At 39.3% G+C, this 22,698-nt stretch overlaps 1 protein-coding gene across 1 annotated transcript; it reads right to left on the minus strand.

Annotated features, from left to right (window-relative positions):
• Nucleotides 1-6,853: 6,853 nt before the first annotated feature.
• Nucleotides 6,854-7,237, minus strand: LOC114928110 (uncharacterized). Its single transcript, XM_029299194.1, has one exon. The coding sequence runs from the start codon at nucleotides 7,235-7,237 to the stop codon at nucleotides 6,854-6,856; it is 384 nt and encodes a 127-aa protein (XP_029155027.1).
• Between the last annotated feature and the right edge of the window lie 15,461 nt (nucleotides 7,238-22,698).

Consider the following 22,698-nt stretch of genomic DNA (forward strand, 5'->3'; position numbering starts at 1 on the left):
GACCATGCAACACAATCGACACTATGGCGGGAATTATATGCAGCTAACGAACTGTCAGACGAACATAATAAGCTAGAACATAATAAGCTAGGATAAATACTTCATGATGTTGATAGTATAAAGCGGTATCCGATATCTTCCTCAACACACACTCCAAGTTGGCGTATACCACGAACAGAAGCCTCTCTTTTCTCGTGTAGTTGTCGATGCCGAGCCACTTGTCCTTATCGCTCGGCAACCGGATAGCGCAGTCGTTCATTTTTCTGCAATCTACGGCATGAGTCTGTAATTTATCCGCCGCTCCGAAATAGTGTAAGCATTTGTAAGAAATAAAAAATTTATAATTTTTTTTATAATTTTATTTATAATACTTTTTAATTTAATTTAATAAATATATACGTACCGACCGCAGATATATCTTCTACATTTCTTTTTGTTCAATTGCAATCTTACGAGGCGAGATAATTTTTTATCCACGTGAAATGCCCGACGCTGTTTTCGTCTTCTACGTACAACAAATTTACGTGTCTGTCTTTTTTATTCTCCGAAAGACGTAGCGGGACAATATGGTTTTCGATGCTGTACACATATACAGAGATGTCGTTTGCATGTTCAAATTTTTTAATTTGATTCACAGTTACTGGAAACTCAATGTTCTGGAGATTCAACACTGTTGTGTACTACGGATAGCAGGATCCCCGTTCCACATTTCTTTCAGCGGGGTACAAAGCAGCCGCCACTGACCATGCGAAACACGCATTGTCCGCTGATTGCACATTAACCACCACTCTCTTTGTCACAATTTCTCACGGTAATTTGATATGGCATCCCACGCGCATTGGATTATACTTATTTATATATACAGTTAAATCGATTATTCGCGACAATGCCCAATCGCTATCGCGTTCCTGAAACTCTTCTAGCGATGCTAGTGTGGGCTTGATAACGCGGCGCTCGTACCACTCGCGTAAATCAGACGTACAAAAGAGTTTAAAGTTTCTCGTATTAATACTTTTATTGGTGCGCTTATCACCCGATACAAACTCGCCGTTAAATACAGTATTCACCTTTACACTGGTGTGTCTCTGCAACACAATTTGCACGTTCTCGATTACAATGTGTGTAGCATTTTCCAAAAATTGTCGCGGTTTGATATAGTCTGCGTTAATTACCGCACCGATCAGTATACGCCTCTCGCATGCCGTATCAATCTCGCGCCAAACGAATCTTTGCGCGTTATCGCCACCTCCACTGTATTCATCACCAAGACACATATATCGTTTCTGCAAGCGATTCTTTACACCCTCGAGTCGCGCTATTCTAGCCATCAAAGATTATATATCTAATCGAGAGTCGCGGACGCTTGACACGGCTGCATTCTTCGAGCTGTGTGATAAATTCTTTAAAATGTTGCAACCATCCGAAATATTTGCCCAAGGTGGTGACTTGACGGGAACGCTCCAACAGATCGCGCTTAATATGCTCTGCATTTTCCATGTTTTTAAATTTCACACACTGAGCACATAGAATTATATTACCACTACTCTTACATTCACTTCTAATAGTGTGATCACTAATCTTTTTTCTCATTCGACCGACTTGTGCGCTCTCATTGTCACCGTACTATGGTTTGACCCAGCAGCAGCAGTCTTCATTATATATCCCGTTCAACCCCTTTTTGTTCAACGTATAATGATAAAATTTTTTCTACGTTAAAAAATTGCGAGAAATATCCTCGCTGATATTTCTTAGAAATAGATAACGTATCTGTTATAAAGCAGCCGTGCTCAGTAGCAGCAGCCGCGCTCAGCAGATTTCGTTAACACCCTCGTGAAGACATGTCTTGATACGTTTGCCCCTTTCGTTTAGCGAAATTTTTTCTCAGAATCGGCATGTAACCGATATCGTTGTAATAGATATCTTTTTTATCTTTTACCTTTTACTTTTTTTATCTTATCTTCTCCTGCGAAGACATGTCTCAACGTGTTCGCCCCCTTTGTTCAACGTATGATGATAAATTTTTTTCTACGTAAAAAATTTGCGAGAAATATTTCTCCGCTAATATTTCTTAGAAATAAATAACGTATCTGTTATAAAGCAGCCGCGCTCAGCAGCCACTTTCCACTATGGAGGGAGGGGGGAGGTACCGTCAAAGAAACGCACTCCATAAATGTAGTAATAGATATGTGTTTTATCTTTTCAATTAATTGTTGATCGCTAGTGATAAAATTTTCACAAATAATAAGATGCAATTTAATTCGACCAAAAACTAGCTATTCATTTATTGAAAATAAGTACACACTACGTTTCGACCCACATTGTGCTCCTTTTCAAGTGTTGTTCTTATTCAGCAATTACATTAATTAAAAATAGAAACATGAAAGTTGTCCTGTCATATCGACAATCTGTTAGACACTGTGACAGTAGCTAACAGATTGTCAATATGACAGGACAACTTTCATGTTTCTATTTTTAATTAATGTAATTGCTGAATAAGAACAACACTTGAAAAGGACCACAATGTGGGTCGAAACATAGTGTGTACTTATTTTCAATAAATGAATAGCCAGTTTTTGGTCGATTTAAATTGCATCTTATTATTTATATTTTATCTTTTGTTCCCTTGCTGATATTTCTTAGAAATAGATTACTTAGTAATAGATAACTTAGAAAGCTTCTCTTAGCTTGGGTAATAAATATCGTTGTAATAGGTATCTGTTTAGCTTTTGTCTTATCTTCCCCCTTCTTAGAAAAATAGATACTTTAGTAATAGCTTATCTTATCTTGGGTAATATATATCGTTGTAATAGATATCTATTTATCTTATCTTATTTTGGGTAATAGATATCTGTTTATCTTTTATTTATAAATATATCATGAAACATGAGCTGATAAGCGGCCCTTATCTTATAACTTGAGCTGATGAGATAAGCTTATCTTGTAACTTGAGCTGATAAGACCCCCTTCCCCGCATGACGTTATCCTCGCCCCCCGCCCTCACCCCCCTCATTGCCCCTCATTGAGTTAGAAGCCGCCTAGTCTATCTACTAACCCGATGTGCGAAGAGCGAAAGGCAAAAATTCAATTCACGAAAGCGCGCCGAACATGAGATCGCGATAATGTATTAACGTAAGCAAAAAGTAGAGTACATAATAAAATGGACAAAATATAGATACAAGAAAAAGGTAACAAAACGAAAACTCATCAGTAACGCGTTTTTTTTCTCCTCAAGGGGAGGAATGTCGTGACTTGACCTCACAAACTCCTTTTAGATAATAATAATACAACAAGATGGAAAAAAGGAGAAACACAATTAGAAAAGACCAGCAAAACTATTAATAAGCAAAATAAAGAAAGTAGGTAAGAGCGAGCGAATAAAACGAGTAGCGCGAACGCAACATTGATAGAAAAAAGAAGAACACTACACGTTGAAGTTACAGTGCCCCAAATTAAGGAGGATAAAAAAAATATGGACAGCAATCAAAAGAGGGGTCCAATAACGTGTCACCCGTACTAGTTTACATGCTGCTAAAGCGGGGAGCACACAGTTTTGCATAGGCGCATAAGCGTAAGCATAAGAATCTTGATTGGTCTATAAACATATGCATAAAAAATTCAACCAATCAAATTTCTTATGCATATGCTTATGCGTTTATGCAAAAGTATGTACTCCCCGCTTAAGCATAAGTATCGAAGAATAAAGTGTTGTTATACTTTAAATTCGTGGGTGTTTTACTCTGTACGTGGGTCCTAATCCTTTGGGCGTAACGATCCTATGCCAACAAATCCCTACATACGTTGACGGGCACAATTTGTAAAATAAAAAACTTGGATAGTTTTTTTTGGTTAATGTATCACAAATATTTATTATAACTAAATAATTATATTTTTTATAACTTTTTTGAAACATTTCATAAATTCCAAAACAGTAATATTACTTATATACTCTAATGCAGTGCTCGGAATTAGTTGCTCTTTTCGAGCCGATTTTGCGAGCGACGGGGTAGATCCCCCCACTACCGTCGAGGCTCGACGGCGGAGTCGTCGTTACTCCGGGCAACGCTATATCTCAGGAGCGTCGCTAAACATGTCAAGTTGTACCTTCCGCCAAATCGTCATTATTATTACATAATTTATATTTTTGTTAAATAATAACTGAATATTAACTTAATATTAACTTAATATTTAGTTATTATTTAACAAAAATATAAAATATGTAATAATAATGACGATTTGGCGGAAGGTACAACTTAACATGTTTAGCGACGCTCCTGAGATATAGCGTTGCCCGGAGTAACGACGACTCCGCCGTCGAGCCTCGACGGTAGTGGGGGGATCCACCCCGTCGCTCGCGAAATCGGCTCGAAAAGAGCAACTAATTCCGAGCACTGCTCTAATGTCATAAATTTAACACATACAATCAAATATTTTTATTAATGTTTTGTTACATTTTAAGTATTATTTTAATTATTTAATCATACATGTTTTTTGATGTGATTGATATTTCGTCAGCAAGATGTTTATCAAAATCATTAAGTATTTCCAAATTAATATCAGGATTTTCGACATTTAACAACCAAGATTGCTATAAAAATAGATACAATATTTTAAGTACATTTAAAAAGAATTGTATTGTATATATCAAAATTAAAAGATTATTCAGATAGTATTAACACTTACAGTAAATTTTGTCAAAAATACAAAACTGCAAATTATAATATTCAATACATACAGAAATTAGAAAAGACCAGCAAAACTATTCAATCTCATAATGCATTTTTGAAAAAAATTTGAAATTTAATTAACAAATAAGAGCTATAGTAATGCACACACACATTAAATTTAATGTAAAATAATCATTTAATTGATTATTTTGTGTACAAAATCTTATTTGGTGCAATATTGAGTTTTTTAAAATTAAATCTCAACTTGGAATTTTTAATTCTAAACCCTATTAGAAATTATTCATTGAATCTAATGCATTACTATCAGGAGACGCGGTAGCGTTTTCTAAGTATATCTTATTTTTAATTTAATCGAAAGATATCGAAAATATAGCGAAAACATGAAGAGATATCGAAAAAACCGAAAGAACGCTATTGCGTATCCTTTATCGGAGGGAACACAATTTCGTAAATATTTGAAACAATGATTTGAAATATCTCATAAACAGGAACATATTTTTCAAAAGATGGCTATATCAATATAAAGCGTGAATTTCTCCGCGTAAAATAATACCTTGACGAAGTTGATAGCTGCACTGATTGCAAAGATATAAATTTTTTTTAGAAATATTTAGGTAAAAAATGTGTCACTTTTTTATTAATATACGTCGTCGTACTTGTCTAGCCGCCATCTTGTCCGAGATGAGTGACCGTCAAGGCACGTAGTTGCTTACCCTCACACTTTGTCTCGCTCTCTCACACTGTCACATCCTCATAAACTTTCTCCCATCTTTTCCCACCCTTCCCCACTCTCCCCATTCTCTTTTACACTCTCACCCTCTTGCAGCCTCTTCCACCCTCACTCTTCTACCTTCTCCAACCCTTTTCAACCCACACTCATCCTCCCACTAACTCTCCCCTCTTCTCTCGCTTTTTCTCACCCTTTCCCACTCTCTCCCACCCTCTCCCATTCACTCCGACCCACACCCACCTTTTTTTTGTTTTGCATTCGGTGCGAGAGGAGGAAATCCATTTATGGATACCCACGGGCCGGCCACACGGGTTATATGAGCTTCGGAAATCAACGTCAGCTCCCACTACGCACTAAAACCTCCCCCCGGGTCCAAAACCGGACCCCTTTGCTGTTGTAATGACTGGACGCACAAGAACTGTTGTACATATAACTTTTGTGCACCCAGCCTAGTGTACGGTGTTCCATACCTTCCTTCTGTCTTCTCCTTGTTTCCCATTGGGTCTCCTCAGTTGCAAGCACACGCGCAAGTATTTGTTAGTACTCACTGCACTTTCACCCTTAAATTTTATTAGTACAAACCCAATGACCATGTATTATGTTTAGGTTAAGTACGTTTAAAATCCCTCTCATCTTAGTAGATTGCTATCTTTCGTCAGCCATTCCTTTGTACAATCCAGTCATCTGCGACGACGATTAGATTGCAAAAGACCCCGCACTAAACCACGTGAAATTGGGCCCCGGCGAAAATGGTTGAATTTGAAATATGTTGTTCCTTTTGGATCACTGAACAAATGTTTTCTCAGGCAAAATATTAAAAAATGGATAGTTTTGTTGTTTCAACCCTTCAAAAGCTTGCGATCAGACCAGCAAAGATATTACTTTCGGATCAATGCGGTTATTATTATAAGAGAACGATATGGATTTTTTGTGGCTAAAATAGTTCAAGAATAATTTGAGAGTACAATATAAAATAATGTTGACTCCGGTAACTATAACATAGGCTAATTGCAGGTGTAATAAAAACACTTAATATCATTGTTTCTGTTTAAGAGTACTAATTTTTTATAATTAAAGCTAATGGAATAGATTTTACTCTCAACCATTTATTTACTGTTTATTTTAAAACAAATAATGCGGAAAACGCTATGCATTATGGTTTTTTCCACAAAATTTAAGTCAGCAATAATCAGTTCTTGTAAACAAAGACATTTTCAAATTGTTTAAACAATACTGTCATATACAAATTATTTTTTAACTATTTTGTTTACTAAAAACTCATATCGTTGCCTTATAATGATAACCGCATTGATCCGAAAGTGGTATCTTTGCTGATCTCAAGCTTTTGAAAGATTGAAACGACAAAACTGCCCATTTTTGACATTTAACCTGAAGAAACATTTGTTCATTAAGTTAAAAGATACAATATATTTCAAATTCAGCTATTTCCGCCGGGGCCCAAATTCATAGGGTTTAATGTGGGGTCTCTTCTTCCATTACGCTGCTCGCGTGAGTTTTGCACTTCAAGCGCTTGTCGCTCACGCTTGCATCTTTCTTTGGCGAGCAGAACTGTCGTTGCAAACGCCAACCAGGCTTCCTCCGTTTGGACGATGGCCCGCATCACCGATCCCAAAGACATATCACAGTTAAGCGCATTGAGCAGGGCTCCTCTACTCTTGGTCCAGGCTATGCAATCGATAAGTGTATGATCTGCCGAGTCTTCCAGGTTTTGATCACAGTGTTTGCACATTGGATCTTCTTTCTTTCCTATTCTATGTAAATAGTTGGCGAAACATCCATAACCCGTAATGAGTTGAGTCATGTGATACGAAAACCCACCATGTTGTTTTTCTAGCTATTCCTTAAGAATGGGCAGGATTGTCTCCCTGACTCTATAGCCGGTTAAATTAGGATTCCTGAAATGCAAGTTCCATTGTCGAAGCATTGGCAACGATTCCGTCTCCTTGACTTCATTAGCCGCCTCTACTGATCACTTGCCATTAGATTTGAGATCGGAAATCTTCTCATATGTTCTCTTTCTAGCACTTGAAGCGGCGGTATTCTTGCGAGCACAAAGGCTGCTTTCAAGGAGACAGTACGGTAGGCCGCGACAATTCTATTATTGGTAGCTCTCATTAATCGGTTCAGCCGCGGAACATTCTTTCTGGATGTGAGCGCATCACTTCATATGAAAGCCGCGTAAAGAATGATCGATAATACTACATTGGCATGCAAGCGCCTCTTAGTTTCTTTTGGACCTCTGAGATTTGGCATAAGTCTTCCCAGGTATCACACTACTTTCGAGACCTTGATCTCTATATATTCCAAGTGTTTCTGGAATTTGCGCTTGCTGTCCAGCATTACTCTCAAATATTTTATACAAGTACCGACCACTATCTGTTCACCACTCATTGTGAGTATCGAAAAATTCTCCGGGTTCTTGAGCTCTCGATAAAACAAGAGAGCCTCCATTTTACTCACGGAGACTGTCAGTTCCAGTCGGGCTATACGATTCAAGATAAGGGCGACTTGAAGGTTAGCTCTCCTCCTGATTCTCTCTATGGTATCCGCAAACGCCAGGATGAGGATGTCGTCAGCATAACAAATTATGCGACAGCTATCCTTCGTCCCTTATTGTAAGACCTTATCGTATACAGTGTTCCACAGGGTCGATCCTAAGATCGAACCCTGCGGGATGCCAGCGAGTATAGCTTTTCTCACCAGCTTTCCTTCTTGAACGACATACTCCATCACACGTTGGTATAAGCAGTGGTCAATAATTCTGCGCAAGTAAGTAGGGAAGTTTCTTTGTTCCAACGCCTCTCTTATCGTTACCCATGGCAACAAGTTAAAAGTGTTAGCAATGTCTATGTATTGCAATAACCACACCTTTCTCACTGTTTACTTTCTCAATGATATTTTACAATTCTGGCCAAAGCATCACATGTCGAGTGCCCCTCTCTGAACCCAAATTGATTGTCCGACAGTTGATATTGTGGGTCACTATTTAATCAACTATTGATTCTATCAACAATTATTTTCTCAAAGATTTTCCCATTTTCGTTTAGCAAACATATTGTTCTAACTTTTGGAAGATCTTCCGAGATGGGTCCTCCTTTCGGTATAGAGACTATTTTTGCACACTTCCATCCCACCACCCACACCCATCTACTCTCACTCACACTCACCCTCTTCCACTCGCTCCCACTCTCTCCCACTCACTCCTACCCACTCCTACCCTTTCCCAACCTCTCTTATCCACTCTCACTCTGTCCCATTCTTTCTCATCTTCTCCACTCTCTCACCTCTATCCCTCTCTTTCTCTCTTTTTTATATTTGTAATAATAGTACAGTTACTTGCGAGTTTTTCGATCGCGGAAAAATGTTAAAAAGCTGAATTTGATACAGATCTTCGTTTTTGCATAAGATTGAAGGAAAAAGAAGTTTATTATTATATATATATATATATATATATATATATATACAGTATTTACAGTTTATTATCATACAGTATTATTATACATTCATTATTATACAGTTAAGAATAATTAAACAATTAGGGCTCAAAATTTTATCTGTTGCAAATATGTTGTTAAATATAAATTTGATTAAAAAAACAAGTGCTAAGATTTTGCAGAGGTAATTAGAGTACAAGTAATGCACTAAAGACTGAGCAATAAGCGTTTATTTCTGAATTTTACAATGAATTTCGCACTGATACACTGACACTTATTGAAAAAAAAAATATACTGTGCAATACGGCGCGAGATAATCGATCAGACGTGTGCGCGTGAACAGTCGGTCGTCGAATATACAGAATATTAGAATATATATCAAGGCTTTCATTTGGGATTGAGAGTTGAGACGGTAAAAACGTTCTGTCTTTAGTAAACTTTTGTCTTTAGAAAAAACTGTGTCTATAAGATTTCGTATCTGATACTTGAAATTTCTATAAAATAATCACCAATTTTGTTTGAATCTCCATTTAATGTCTAACAACATTTCAATATGATGATTCAATCAAGATATCTCCCTTGACCAATAAATCAGGAGGCCTATACACATAGTGATTACACGGCACGGTCGCTCGATCTCAGTATGTTTTAACAATTTGCACTTGTCACACGCGATGACTTGTTTAGAAACACATGTAACGAGACAAAAAACTGACTTTTTATTATCTTGACATCGTTAATTGCCGTCTTTAATGTTCAATATTACATTTCAATTTATATATTAGGTCCTTGAATAAGTTCTCGCTGTTTCTTAAAAGATGGCGTAGCGGCACTCTGTGCATGGAATTTCGTACGGAAACGCATCAGCTAAGTAGTACTATATGTAACCTCAAATTCTAGTAGATACAGTTTACCACAGTGTCAACCACGTGTTTAATTACCTATTGCGAAAATGTCTACTTTTGTGCCAAATAAAGTGTTTTTGCGGGGAATTTTATTGCACTGCTTTATTCAAAAGAAATCTGCAGCTGAAGCACACAGAATTCATGTTGAAACATATGGTGACAATGCTCTGTCGAATACGACATGCAGAGACTGGTTTAGGCGCTTTAAAAATAATGACTTTGACCTTGAAGATAAAGAACGTTCTGGAGTACCGACAAAGTTTGAAGACGAAGAATTGGAGGCATTGCTGTGTGGTCTCTAATGATGGACAATACTTTGAGTAAAGTTATTGTAAGCCTTATATTTTAAATAAATGTTTTTTTTTTAACAAAAAAAACAGCGAGAACTTATTCAAGGACCTAATAATATTTGTATTGCGCTGAGGAAGGCTCGAAATGTCAGCCGAAACGTTCGCTTTAATGTGTATTTCTTATGTATTTATTATTTCGTTTAAATGCGAATAAATGATCACTTCTTATTTATTTCTCGTTCCGTTCAAATAAAGTTTTTTAATATCAACTGACAACTTTGTTATGTTTAATAGCTCTTATAGCCCTTCTTTGTTTACAATTATTAATTTAACAGAGCTAATACTATTTTTATACAAAATTAAAGTTTTGTAACAATGGCCCCCCATCGTCCCGACAAACCGTCGGAAGGCCGCGCCCAGCGAACATCAGCCGGGCAATGCAGCAGGCGCTTTGCGCCCCATAATTGCTTTTCATAAGGCCGATAAAACGGCGATATAATTATCACGTTACCGCGTGATACGGCACGAAACCGAGCGTGTCCGACGGCCGCCGAAACCAGCCGAACACCGCCGCCGCGTCGATGTATTGTTACCACGCGCGTATAAAAGATAGTTTGGATCCTAGAAAAAGACACTTCATCTCCGATTCCGAAACTATCCGGATTTTCGGAACCGGTGCCTCGAGTCAAGGTAGAAACGTACTCTGCCTCTGCTGAAAAATCTCAGTACCCGGGAGACCTCCGAACACCCTCAGAGCCATCCTGCCGTCGGCACCTGAGGTAGAAGCGTACTCTGCCTCTCCCGAGTTCGTCTCGGGGCCGATCGACACTTGCTCTCCAAATAAGCCTCTCCTAACTGCACCGGCCGCTCTCGAATGGAGATCCGCCACTTATATCGCGCCAACGCGACAGCCGGTGCATCCTACTACCTGCAGTTCGGCGGTGGCACGCCGAAATTGCATTTATGCCGAATTCGAAATTCTCCCGCGAGAGAATCCTCTCACGACTTTCGCGATGCGCCGCCCACTCTCGCGTCTACCCGACCGACCGTCCCGCGTGGGGGTACGCGCCGTACACCATCCCGCAATTTAACGCGCCCCTTACGCGTAGCCGTTACGCCTCCCGACTTCTTATACTCACGCGTTCGACGTTAACTTCGAAAATGACCCCGCGGCCATCAGTATCGGTTTCCAGACCTCCGCGATTGCAACCCGCCTTGACACCTGTCAACGATAGATTTTGTCCGTCGAGAAAAATGCGCCTACACGCCGGGATCCTATCTATTTTTCGATATCACGTGCCGGTGCATCCGCACCCCGTTTACATTGTATGTTATTCGCGCTCTGAGTATATTTTATATTATATAATATTTGCGCTTTGATTTTATGTCGTATATGCTCTATGCAATCCGCGCTCTGATTTTATTCAGTTTATATTGTATGTTATTTGCGCCCTGCGCATATTGCGTGTTATATAATCTTCGCGCTGTGATTTCATGTCTTATGCGGCCCGCGCTCTGATTCTATTCAGTTTATAGTGTATGTTACTCGCGCTTTGAATTATATGATATTCGCGTTCTGATTCTATTTTGTATACTATTGCAGTTTGATTGTTTACACGAATAAATGGCTTTATATCAGTATTAAAACCCATGAAGTTCTATCGACCCCTTTCACGAGCCCTGATTCCGACTGTGCAGTCCGACGCTCGCAACAAGCGACTGTTACAGTTTATGTAAATAAATTTTATATTAACAGTTTATATTAATAATTTTGTTTAAAAATGTTTTATAAGTTGTTTTTCATACGGGTAATATTTTTTATGTAATGTGACGTAATATTTTTTGTCCGTCACAAGGGCTGAAGGCCCGGCCGGGAAGACGGGAAGTTCGGGAACCTTTGTTCTCTCGCCAACTCTGAGAGAGAGAGAGCACCCGAAAAATAATTTTGCGTTTTCCTTCGCGTAGGAGGATGCGACTTTCGCACCCGTCCCGCGTATTACTTTTATTTATATATTTTTTGTTGTTTAGCGATTTTTGCGTTTTTGGCGAGCAATTTTGCATAGGGTTACGTGTCTCAACCGGAGAAGCAGAGAGAGAAAGAGAGAGTGAGAGAGAGAGAGAGTAAGAGGACGAAGAGGACGATTACGGACCGAGCAGAGGCCGTGGTGGCCACCGGACGTGGTGTCCGGATCACGCCCGGTAAATATTTTTCACGCACCGATTTTTTTAATGGCTCCTCAATTTAAGAACCCGGATATTGCCGTTAAATATTCCCTCTTCCACAGACATTCCGGAAAATACGGGGATGGCCACTTTCTTGCGAGGCGCGAGAGAGCCCCGGACACGAAAATCGCGGGAGATACAGTGCCTCGAGCCTCGACCTAGCCTGTTATAAAAATTTGAGATCGATCAATCAATTGATTTGGCGAATTTTGGAGGAACAGCAGAGACGGGAGGCCTCTCCCCGACGAGAAGTATAAAGAGGAACATCGGAACTCGAGGCGGGAGGACAGAGGGACGGCGAAGGAAACTATCATCAAGCGAATTCGCGGGGCCCCGCGGGACGCCCGGCGGCCCTGCTAGAATAAGGATCACCACGGGTGGAAAATGCCCAATTTATTATGGGCGTGATTCCGGCGAGCCTCTCGCTCGTGACTGTCTGGCGGAACGTGGCAGAGTTCAGAGGTTCCCGATCCCGGATGCCGAAGCAGCGACGAACTCGCAGATACCGGTGAGACGAACGGACCTCTAATTGTAAAGTCGCTAATTTTCGCGTAGATTGTTCGGGAGAGACACGTGTCGCGCCCGCGGCCGGTTAATAATTAGTAGCATTTGTCGTTTCGAGAGGTTGAGAGAAAATTTCGAAGCATTATGCGTAGAATTTTGTCCCAGCGCCCGGCCGACCGCGTGTTCTCTCCCGCGCGCACATTAAGAGAGGCTCTCTCTCCCACGGATACGCCGACAGTCGCCGCAATTTCTTTGTACCAATATCTGAAATAAATTCTTGTACTCGTAGTTATTGTGCCGTCTCTCGTCTGTTAGAGTTATAAAGCGTAGTATGTAATCGTCTCTATCGTTGCATAGGAGATATATAGCGTATTCTTTCTCGCGCCTGCAATTATTTGGGTATAATAGCTATTTTTGTGTACTTGCGCGAAGGACGTCCCGCGTAATAGATATCAGGAATAAATCGCGCGGAACATATTGTAGTTTACGGAAGATTTCTTAGTGCCGCGGTTACTAGAATTAATTACTTCGCACGGACTATATTAAGTCTTGTGCGTGAATAATTATTCGCCACGTATACGGGCAAGTTTACTCCTGGGTATCGCGTGTAACCGGATATCTCCGCGTCGGGTCATCAAAAAGTCGCGGAATCATAACACCGCGCCGCGTGTCAGCCGTACTTTCGCTATACCTTATCTTTACGAATATAACATCCGATTTCGATTGCTTTGTTTTGGCGTCCTATAAAACTCGCCACCCGCCATGAACGACTAGTGTGCGGAATTTAATTAATATCTTATCTCCAGAATAGTATTTTTTTTTGTATACCATATTACCCTAACATTTATATTTTTTCTTATTGTTATTCGCATCATGGTTAAAATATATTGAATTTATATTACAATTTGAGCATTCTAAATAGCCACTCTCAAACTCCGTTCTCTCTCCCGTCCGAACTCCCCCCTCTACCCCCTGACGCTCTGAGCGAGTCGAGTATTGCCGTTGCGGAAATTTTCGGGATGTTTTACGACTTATGAAAGTTCTCTGCCGATTTGTGAATTTTCAAAGTGGCGCAAATCTCGCGTCTGGCGCCCAAGCAAACAAAATTTTATGGTGTTTTCGCGAATCTCCCGTTTTCCGCGCCGAAGATATGCCGTCGGCTAACTCTATCGCCCCTACTTCTCGGTTAACTATCTATCCGACTGTATAAAATTAATCACGGTTACAAATTGGCGCCCAACGTGGGGCACACGAATAACAATTTTAGTATAACAGGACATTCGGTTTTGAGATTGGCTATTTTTTGATATTTATATGAGATCTATATATTTTTTGTGTGACATTGATATTATGCGATCCTGATATCTGAATTTTATATATTTTCTGAAATTTATGTTGTGTGTTGATTCCTCTATGTCCTAAGCAAAATTTTTTTTGCAATTTATCTAATTGAAACTTGTTTTTTTGATATTTATATTTTAGGAATCTCATATTGTTGTTTAAAAATTATGTTCGCGAATATCGACGTTTTCCGAGTTATACATGATTGACTTTTCCTTTCTCTAGAGTTAACGTTTTTCGGGAGAAGTTATATTTGGAGAATAATTTTTTTTGTATTTCTTTTTTTTTTTGCGAGCCGTATATCTCTCCGTGCCAAGTAACTTTTTTGTTTTTTAGTCGAACTTTAGGCTCGGAAATATGTATATTTGAATATATTAATTTATATTTTGAAAAGCCTTTCTATATTTTTTTTGAGACTTTTTAAAATTTATATGCGTGCAACATTTTCACTATTTTGAACATATGTTATGCGAAATTATTTTTCGTCAAAACTTTTATTTATATTAGACGAAGGGGAAATATTTGTTGAAATCTCAGTATTTTTCTGGAGATTTCTATTGCGAGAATCATAGTACTCCAGCATTGAGTACTGTGAGAAATTTATATTAGGTATGAAATAATTATTTGAAATACGTGCAAATTATATGCTACTGCTTTGCTTAAGCTTGAACTGCGATTGCCATGTATTGTGTTTTTTAGCATTATTTGTAATACTTTCGAGCAGAGTTTTAGTTAGCGCACACTGTTATTAATTATTATGAACTATGCACTTTACACTTACGTGGCGTTTCTTAATTTTTGAGTATGGAAATTGCGATTTTGCGCTTTTATGAGAAACATTAAGCGACGTGCCGCTGAAACCCTCTGTACAATTAATACGCTAATATTGAATATTTCTTTGAGTGTGACTTAAATGTTTACGTAACTTTTTATAGATTTACTTGAAAAGGGCTGCAATAACAGCCGAAACGTTGTATTTTAACTAATTATTTATGTTCGAAAATCGAACGTGCAAAACTTGCAGAAAAAAAATCATTAGAAATTTTATGCAGTATTAGCATGCAACATGCATCATGCGGATAATTTATTTTATATTATTTTGTAACATGCGTAATTTTACATTATATTTAAACTAGCGCTTGGCCGCAAGGGTGTACGGATACCCCGCGCCTGCGAAAAATAAGCGCTTACGTTAAATCATAATAAACAGTAAGGACCGCGGTCGCGCGAGAGGTGATAAAAAATAGTTCTGTTAATAACAAAAATGCAATGTCGATCTAGCAATAAACAATCACACTATATGTTCTTTCGCCCTCAGATCGCCGAATAATAGAATAATAGAAATTAATTTTTCGTTCTTTGGCTCTATTGTCCGACTTAGAAAACATCATATTCATATTCTTTATATTGAGAGCCGATATAAATATTTATTTCTGAATAATAGAAATGTTCGCGAACATTCTCGAAAAATAGGGACTATATAAGCCTCCTCTCAAGAGGCCGCGGCGCTCTTTCCGATTGCTTATCGTCGCGAATAGAGTGTGATTCTAATCTCCAAAAAAGATCGCTTGTCTTTTTTGTGCTTAATTACCGTTGCTTGCGGAACACTAAATACTTAATTTTTGACTCGGCTTTTCTCTCGGTTATTGTACTTTCTGATACTTTCGACTCGGCTATCTCTTGATTAATTCTGTGCGGTCTGAATAATTGTATTTTTTTTGTGTTAGTAGTGTAAATATATTTAATATTCACGATACGTGTGCGTTGACTGCAGTGCTTTTCTGTCGTCCCGCTTCCGAGCTCCCTATCCCGCTTTCCGTCGCGCACAATTTATAATAAGTGATTGCCAGTTTGGTCGACTTTTACCATTGAGGAAAAGATTTTTATTAATTATTACTGGCGAACCTTAAGGAATATTATCTGTGTTATTACACCAAGACCTTACTATAGTGGTTATACAAAGAGGCTATTTCAAGTATGTGGCGGAGAAATTCAGTATGCAAATGTCGATGATGCTTAAATCGTGGATCAAGACCAAGAAGAACATTTGTAAATCATACCAACAACTTATATTTTTACTCCGGTGTAGACGTATGGATATTTTACCTCCGCATATTAACAACAATACAGCAAGTAAATCAACTGTTTTTCATAGCAGAAGTGTTACACGTAAATGGCTACATTTTCAGCATCGTAGCAAAGTTACTTTATTAAACTTAGAAATAAATGATATTAATTATAAATTACGTGTCTTGCGTGTCAATTTGAATTATATCGAGAAACGACTGTTTGAGAATTTACCGTCTGAGTTTGTCGTCGGCTTTTTTAATTATAATAGGCATATCCTCCATAAACATAATAAGAGTGAGAAGTTGCGTCTAAAAAACAAATTTGAATATATCAGTCAAAAGTATTATGGGGTTCGGAATCCATTGAGAAAAAAAGATTATAGTAAATGGATTGTGAATATTAGTAATTGTCACATTCTTGATTCATTGATAAATTTTTTAAGTTTAGGTGATAAGTTTGATGTGCCCATATGTAGAAATGATAAAAACGATAGGAAAATCTCCGCATTGGAAAATATAAAAAATTTTGAAGTCAATCATTGAAAGTTTCCTAAGGATAATCTTGATAATGTGGGATTGTCGATAGCGTGCTCAGTACACAAGTTTTTGAGTAGACAAAAACATGTGTGTTACATGGATAGATACATTTTTAATAGGTATTCTGAATGCTCAAAATTTTTTTAATTAAACAAAAATATTTTTGTAACAAAAGCAGATAAGGGCCAGGTTACGGTGTTGATAAGTCGGACAGACTATGTGGAGAAATTGAATAATTTATTAATAGGTATACAACACGGGTTCTAACCCGGGAGCAATGAGGGGGGGTGCGGGGCGGGGGGGAATCGGGGGCGAGGGGGGTGACGTCACGCGGGGGAGAGGGTCTTATCAGCAGATAAGCTTATCTTATCAGCTCAGGTTACCTGATAAGAGGATCATGTTACCTGATATGTTTATAAACAAGATAAGATAAGCTTGAGCAATATCTAAGTTTTCATAAACAAAATAAGATAAGCTTGAGCAATATCTAAGTTTTCATAAACAAGATAAGATAAGCGGCGTCTTTGAGCGATATCTAAGTTTTCATAAACAAGATAAGATAAGCGGCGTCTTTAGCGATATCTAAGTTTTCCTAAACAAGATAAGATAAGCGGCGTCTTTAGCGATATCTAAGTTTTCTTAAACAAGATAAGATAAGCGGCGTTTTTAGCGATATCTAAGTTTTCCTAAATAAGATAAGATAAGCTTGTCATGGCTGCCGCAGAATCCAGGCTTGGATCGAGCGCGAAAATTCAGATATCTATTACAAATCCAAGATAAGATCAAAGTTTTCGTAGAAAATCCAAGATAAGGTAGAAATTCTGCGAATTATTAAGGCAAAAGTATGGGGGCGAACAAGTTGCTGCCTGCAACCTCGCCGCTTGCGACCTTGCGACATGTCAATCCGACTTGGATGAAATGAAAGGTAACGGGCGGCTTTATCTATGAATTTTTAAGAATTATCAGCGGGTAGATATCGCAAATATTTCTCGCAAATTAACAATTGCATCATCGCACGAACAAAGGGATGATCGGGATATATAATGAGGACCGATGCCGCTGCCGGGTCATAGTACCACTGGCGAGCATAGTAGGGAGCATAGTGAGTGAGTGAATTGTTTTTGCAATAAAAAATGGAGAACGCAGAACATATTGAGCGCGACCTGTTGGAGCGTTCCCGCCAAGTCGCCACCTTGGGCGAATATTTCGGATGGCTGCAAGATTGTGAAGAATTTATCACACAGCTGGAAGAACGCAGCCGTGCCAAGCGTCCGCGTCTCTCGATTGGACATAAGCAATCTCTCGTGGCGAGAATAGTGCGACTCGAGGGTGCGAAGGTGCGCTTATAGAGACAGTATGTCGGCGAATCCATGTCTGGATTCTGCGGCGGTGGCAATAACGCGCAAAGACTCGTTTGGCGCGAAATCGATACGGCGTTTGATAGCCGTATACTGACCGGTGCGGTAATTAACGCAGACTACATTGAACCGCGTCAGTTTTTGGAAAATGCCGCAGACATTGTAGTCGAGAACGTGGAGAATGTGCTGCAGAGACACATTAGTGTAAAAGTGAACACTGTTTTCAACGGCGAATTTGTGTCCGGTGACAAGCGCGCCAATAAAAGTATCAACACGAGAAACTGTGAACTCTTTTGCACGTTCGATGTACGCGAGTGGTACGAGCGCCGCGTAATCGAGCCCACGCTAGCATCGCTAGAAGAGTTCCAGGAACGCGATAGCGGCTGGGCATTGTCGCGGATAGTAGATTTGACAGTAAATATCAACAAGTATAATCCTATGCGCGCTGGATGCCATGTCAAATTACCGCGAAAAATTATGGTAAAAAGAGCGGTTGTTAATGTGCTATCAGCGGACAATGCGTGTTTTGCATGGTCAGTGGTGGCCGCTCTGTACCCCGTTGAAAGACATATGGAAGGAGAATCCTCCTATCCGCATTACACCACAGTGCTGAATCTCCAAAACATTGAGTTTCCAGTGACTGTAAATCAAATTAAAAAATTTGAACTTGCAAACGACATTTCCGTAAACGTGTACATCATCGAAAACGAGAACATCGTCCCGCTACGTCTTTCGGAAAAAAAAAGACAGACACGTCAATCTGCTGTACGTGGAGAACGAAAACGGGCATTTCGCGTGCATAAAAAATCTGTCTCGCCTCGTGAGCTTGCAACTGAGCAAACAGAAATGTAGAAGATATATCTGCAATCGGTAAGTATATATTTATTAAACTTAAATTATATTTAAAATAATTTTAAATAAAATTTTAAATAAAATTTTTTACAGATGTTTACACTATTTCGGAGCGGAGAATAAATTGCAGGCGCATACGGAAGATTGCGGGAAACTGAACGACTACGCTATTCGGTTGCCGAGCGAGAATGACAAGTGGCTCAGCTTCGACAATTACACGAGGAAGGAGCGGCTTCCGTTTGTGGTGTACGCAGACCTCGAGTGTGTTTTGGCAAAGACCGAAGATGCCAAAAATTATCACCACCATCAAGTGTTTAGCATCGCGTATTACGTACAGTGTTCGTACAACAGTTCGTTGTCAGCGTACAATTCCCGCCGTAGTGCCGATTGCGTCGCGTGGTTCGCCGCACAGCTTAAAAATTTAGCAAATCGCGTAAAAAATATTTTAACGACCAATGTCCCCATGATAAATTTAACGCTTGACGAGTGGACAAAATTTTGCAGCGCAACACATTGTCATATATGCGAAAAACCGTTTGACGAAGACGATACACGCGTTCGCGATCATTGCCACCTCACCGGGCGATACAGAGGCCCCGCGCACTCAAATTGTAACTTAAATTACAAAAAATCATTTTGTATTCCTATAGTCTTTCACAATCTGTCCGGCTACGACGCGCATTTCATTATCGAGGACATAGCCACAGCGTTCGAAGGGGAAATCGAATTATTGTCGATAACAAAGGAAAAATATATATCATTCTCGAAAACTGTTAGATTGACACAAGACAACAATGCAAAAAATTATATCAAATTACGCTTTATCGATTCGTATAAGTTTCTCAGTGCTAGTCTTGACAAATTAGCGTCATTTTTGGATAAAGATAAACTAAAAATTTTACATTCGGAATATCAAAATTTAACTAGTGAAAAATTCAATTTATTGACACGAAAGGGTGTCTTTCCATACGAATACATAGACTGCGTGGACAGATTACAAGACACACGTTTACCACCGCGCGACTCATTTTACAGTTCCCTGACCGGCGACACAGTATCCGAGAGTGATTACGCGCACGCCGAGACCGTCTGGAGCCGATTTTCCCTTCGAACGCTAGGCGAATATAGCGATTTATATTTAAAAATTGATGTCTTATTATTGGCAGACATATTTGAAAATTTTCGCGACAGTTGTATAAAAAGTTATGGACTCGATCCTGCGTATTATTATACTCTCCCCGGATATACATGGGACGCCATGTTAAAACATACAAATATAAAATTTGAATTATTAACAGACATTGACATGGTAATGTTTGTCGAACGAGGTATACGCGGCGGCCTTAGTCAATGTTCAAGTCGATACGCACAGGCAAATAACAAGTACATGCAATCGTACGACCCATCGAAACCCTCATCTTATCTCATGTATTTCGATGTAAATAATTTGTACGGATGGGCAATGTGTCAACCATTGCCATATGCCGATTTTCGGTGGGTCGACGATATATCGAATTTTGACATATCATCTATCGCGTTCGATTCACCTATAGGCTATGTTCTCGAAGTAGATTTAGAGTATCCGCGGCATCTTCATGACGCGCACATTGACCTACCGTTTTGCCCGACGTGCGATAAGCCGCCCGGCAAGCGGGAGTATAAACTCCTCGCAACGCTTTACGATAAGAAGCGCTACGTAATACACTATCGTAATCTGCAGCAGTGCACGCGCCACGAGCTACGCATAACAAAAATATATCGCATACTACAATTCACGCAGTCAGCGTGGCTTCAAAAATACATCGAACTCAACACACAGTTTAGAACACGAGTGAAAAACAATTTTGAAAAAAATTTATATAAATTGATGAATAATGCGGTATTCGGCAAGACGATGGAAAATGTGTGCAATCATGTGGATGTAAAATTATTAACAAAATGGGACGGACGGTACGGTGCGGAGGCAATGATCGCAAAACCAAATTTTCATAGTACAAGCATATTTTCGGAAAAATTAGTTGCCATAGAATTACGCAAACTCGAAGTTAAATTCTACAAACCAATCTACGTCGGCATGTGCATACTCGACGTATCAAAAGTATGTCTTTATGAATTTCACCACGAATACATGTCACCGCTCTATCGTGACAATTGTAGAGTAATGTACACCGACACGGATAGTTTAATATATCAAATTAAATGTCAGGATGTCTATAAAAATTTGAAACGCGATATCGCTCGATTCGATACCAGCGATTACGCCGCGAATAATGCGTACGGTATACTGCTCGCGAATAAAAAGGTGCCGGGTCTGATGAAAGATGAGAATAACGGCGCGATAATGACCGAATTCGTCGGGCTTAGAGCAAAAATGTATGCTTTGCGGGTGGATGGTAAAAAGAACACTAAAAAGGCAAAAGGTGTCAAAAGTAACGTCGTAGCGCGTAGTATAACATTCAACGATTATACACGCTGTCTTAATGACGAGATTGAAATGACGCGTCAACAGTCATGTATAAGATCGAAATTGCATAAAGTGTATACCATCAGCGAGACGAAAATTGCTCTAAGTCCCTACGACGACAAGCGGTATGTCGTACCTGATTCGACCGACACCTTGCCGTGGGGACATTATCGAATACCATTGTAAATAAATTATATTGTAAGGACGTATTAATGGGAATTATATATATTTTGTTATATATTTCATATATTTCATATATTTCATATATGTTATACAATATATATTATGTTATACAATGATTGAATAAAATACATTAAATAACATTGTTTTTATGTATCCAAGAGTTGTGCAAACTGTCGAATTCCAGTCATTTCACATAAACCTCGTCACCCCTCCTGCGCAGTATTTTCTCCACGAGGTACACATCCGGATAATTTGCACGATGCAGCTCATGCTCGTAAAACGCTCCAGCGATAGATGTCTTGCGATAATCCTCGAGTAGATATGTTACGGGATTAATATGCTGCACTTTAACAATCTTAAACACCTCGGTTGTGCAATTTGGCGTGTATCCCTTCTCGAAAAGTTGTTTGTACTTGCTGACGCGTACCTGATCACCTACTTTGAACTTTGCCGGGCCCGCGATTTTTACACGATTGTACACGGTAGCCAAGATTCTTTCGGCGATTGCGGGGGTAACGTCGGCAGGTCGCATACCAATCGTTCGATGCTTGCGTCCGTTGTAATCTGATACGAGACGTGGCAGCATGTCGAATCACTTGTAAGTACCATTCAGCGTAAACATCTTCCACATGTCGTTCTTTAGCGTGCGATTGAATCGCTCGACGACCGACGCCTTCAATATCGAATATGTAGAATAGTGATTAATGTCATGTCTTCGCATAAGTCGTTGCACATCGGCGTTGTAAAATTCCTTTCCGTTATCGGTTTGCATGTTTTTCGGGCATCTCTTGCTATCCCGAATTATCTTGGCGATTGCGTCAGCTGTCTCGCTTCCTCCTTTACTCTTGAGTGGTACAGCCCACGCATACTTGCTCAACACATCGATGATGGTGAGTATGTAGTGGTAACCTCTGTTGAAACGGGAGTATGGACGCATCTCGACAATGTCGGCTTGCCACAAATCATCGTATCCTCGCACTATGACGTGTCTTCGAGGGAAATTTTTTCTCGCTGACGCGTGCAACTCGTTTACCAACTGCCGTCTCTCCAAACTATGTTGCTCGTTGTTATTTTCACTATTCATTCTCGTTCTTTCGGGTTC

This window comes from Nylanderia fulva, unplaced genomic scaffold (genome assembly GCF_048542155.1).
Source record: "Nylanderia fulva isolate GAGA-0341 unplaced genomic scaffold, ASM4854215v1 Scaffold82, whole genome shotgun sequence".
Taxonomy (NCBI): domain Eukaryota; kingdom Metazoa; phylum Arthropoda; class Insecta; order Hymenoptera; family Formicidae; genus Nylanderia; species Nylanderia fulva.

Excerpts from the sequence above, each read along its gene's own strand:
- LOC114928110 (XM_029299194.1), bottom strand. The coding sequence starts at position 7,237 with ATGACTCAACTCATTACGGGTTATGGATGTTTCGCCAACTATTTACAT.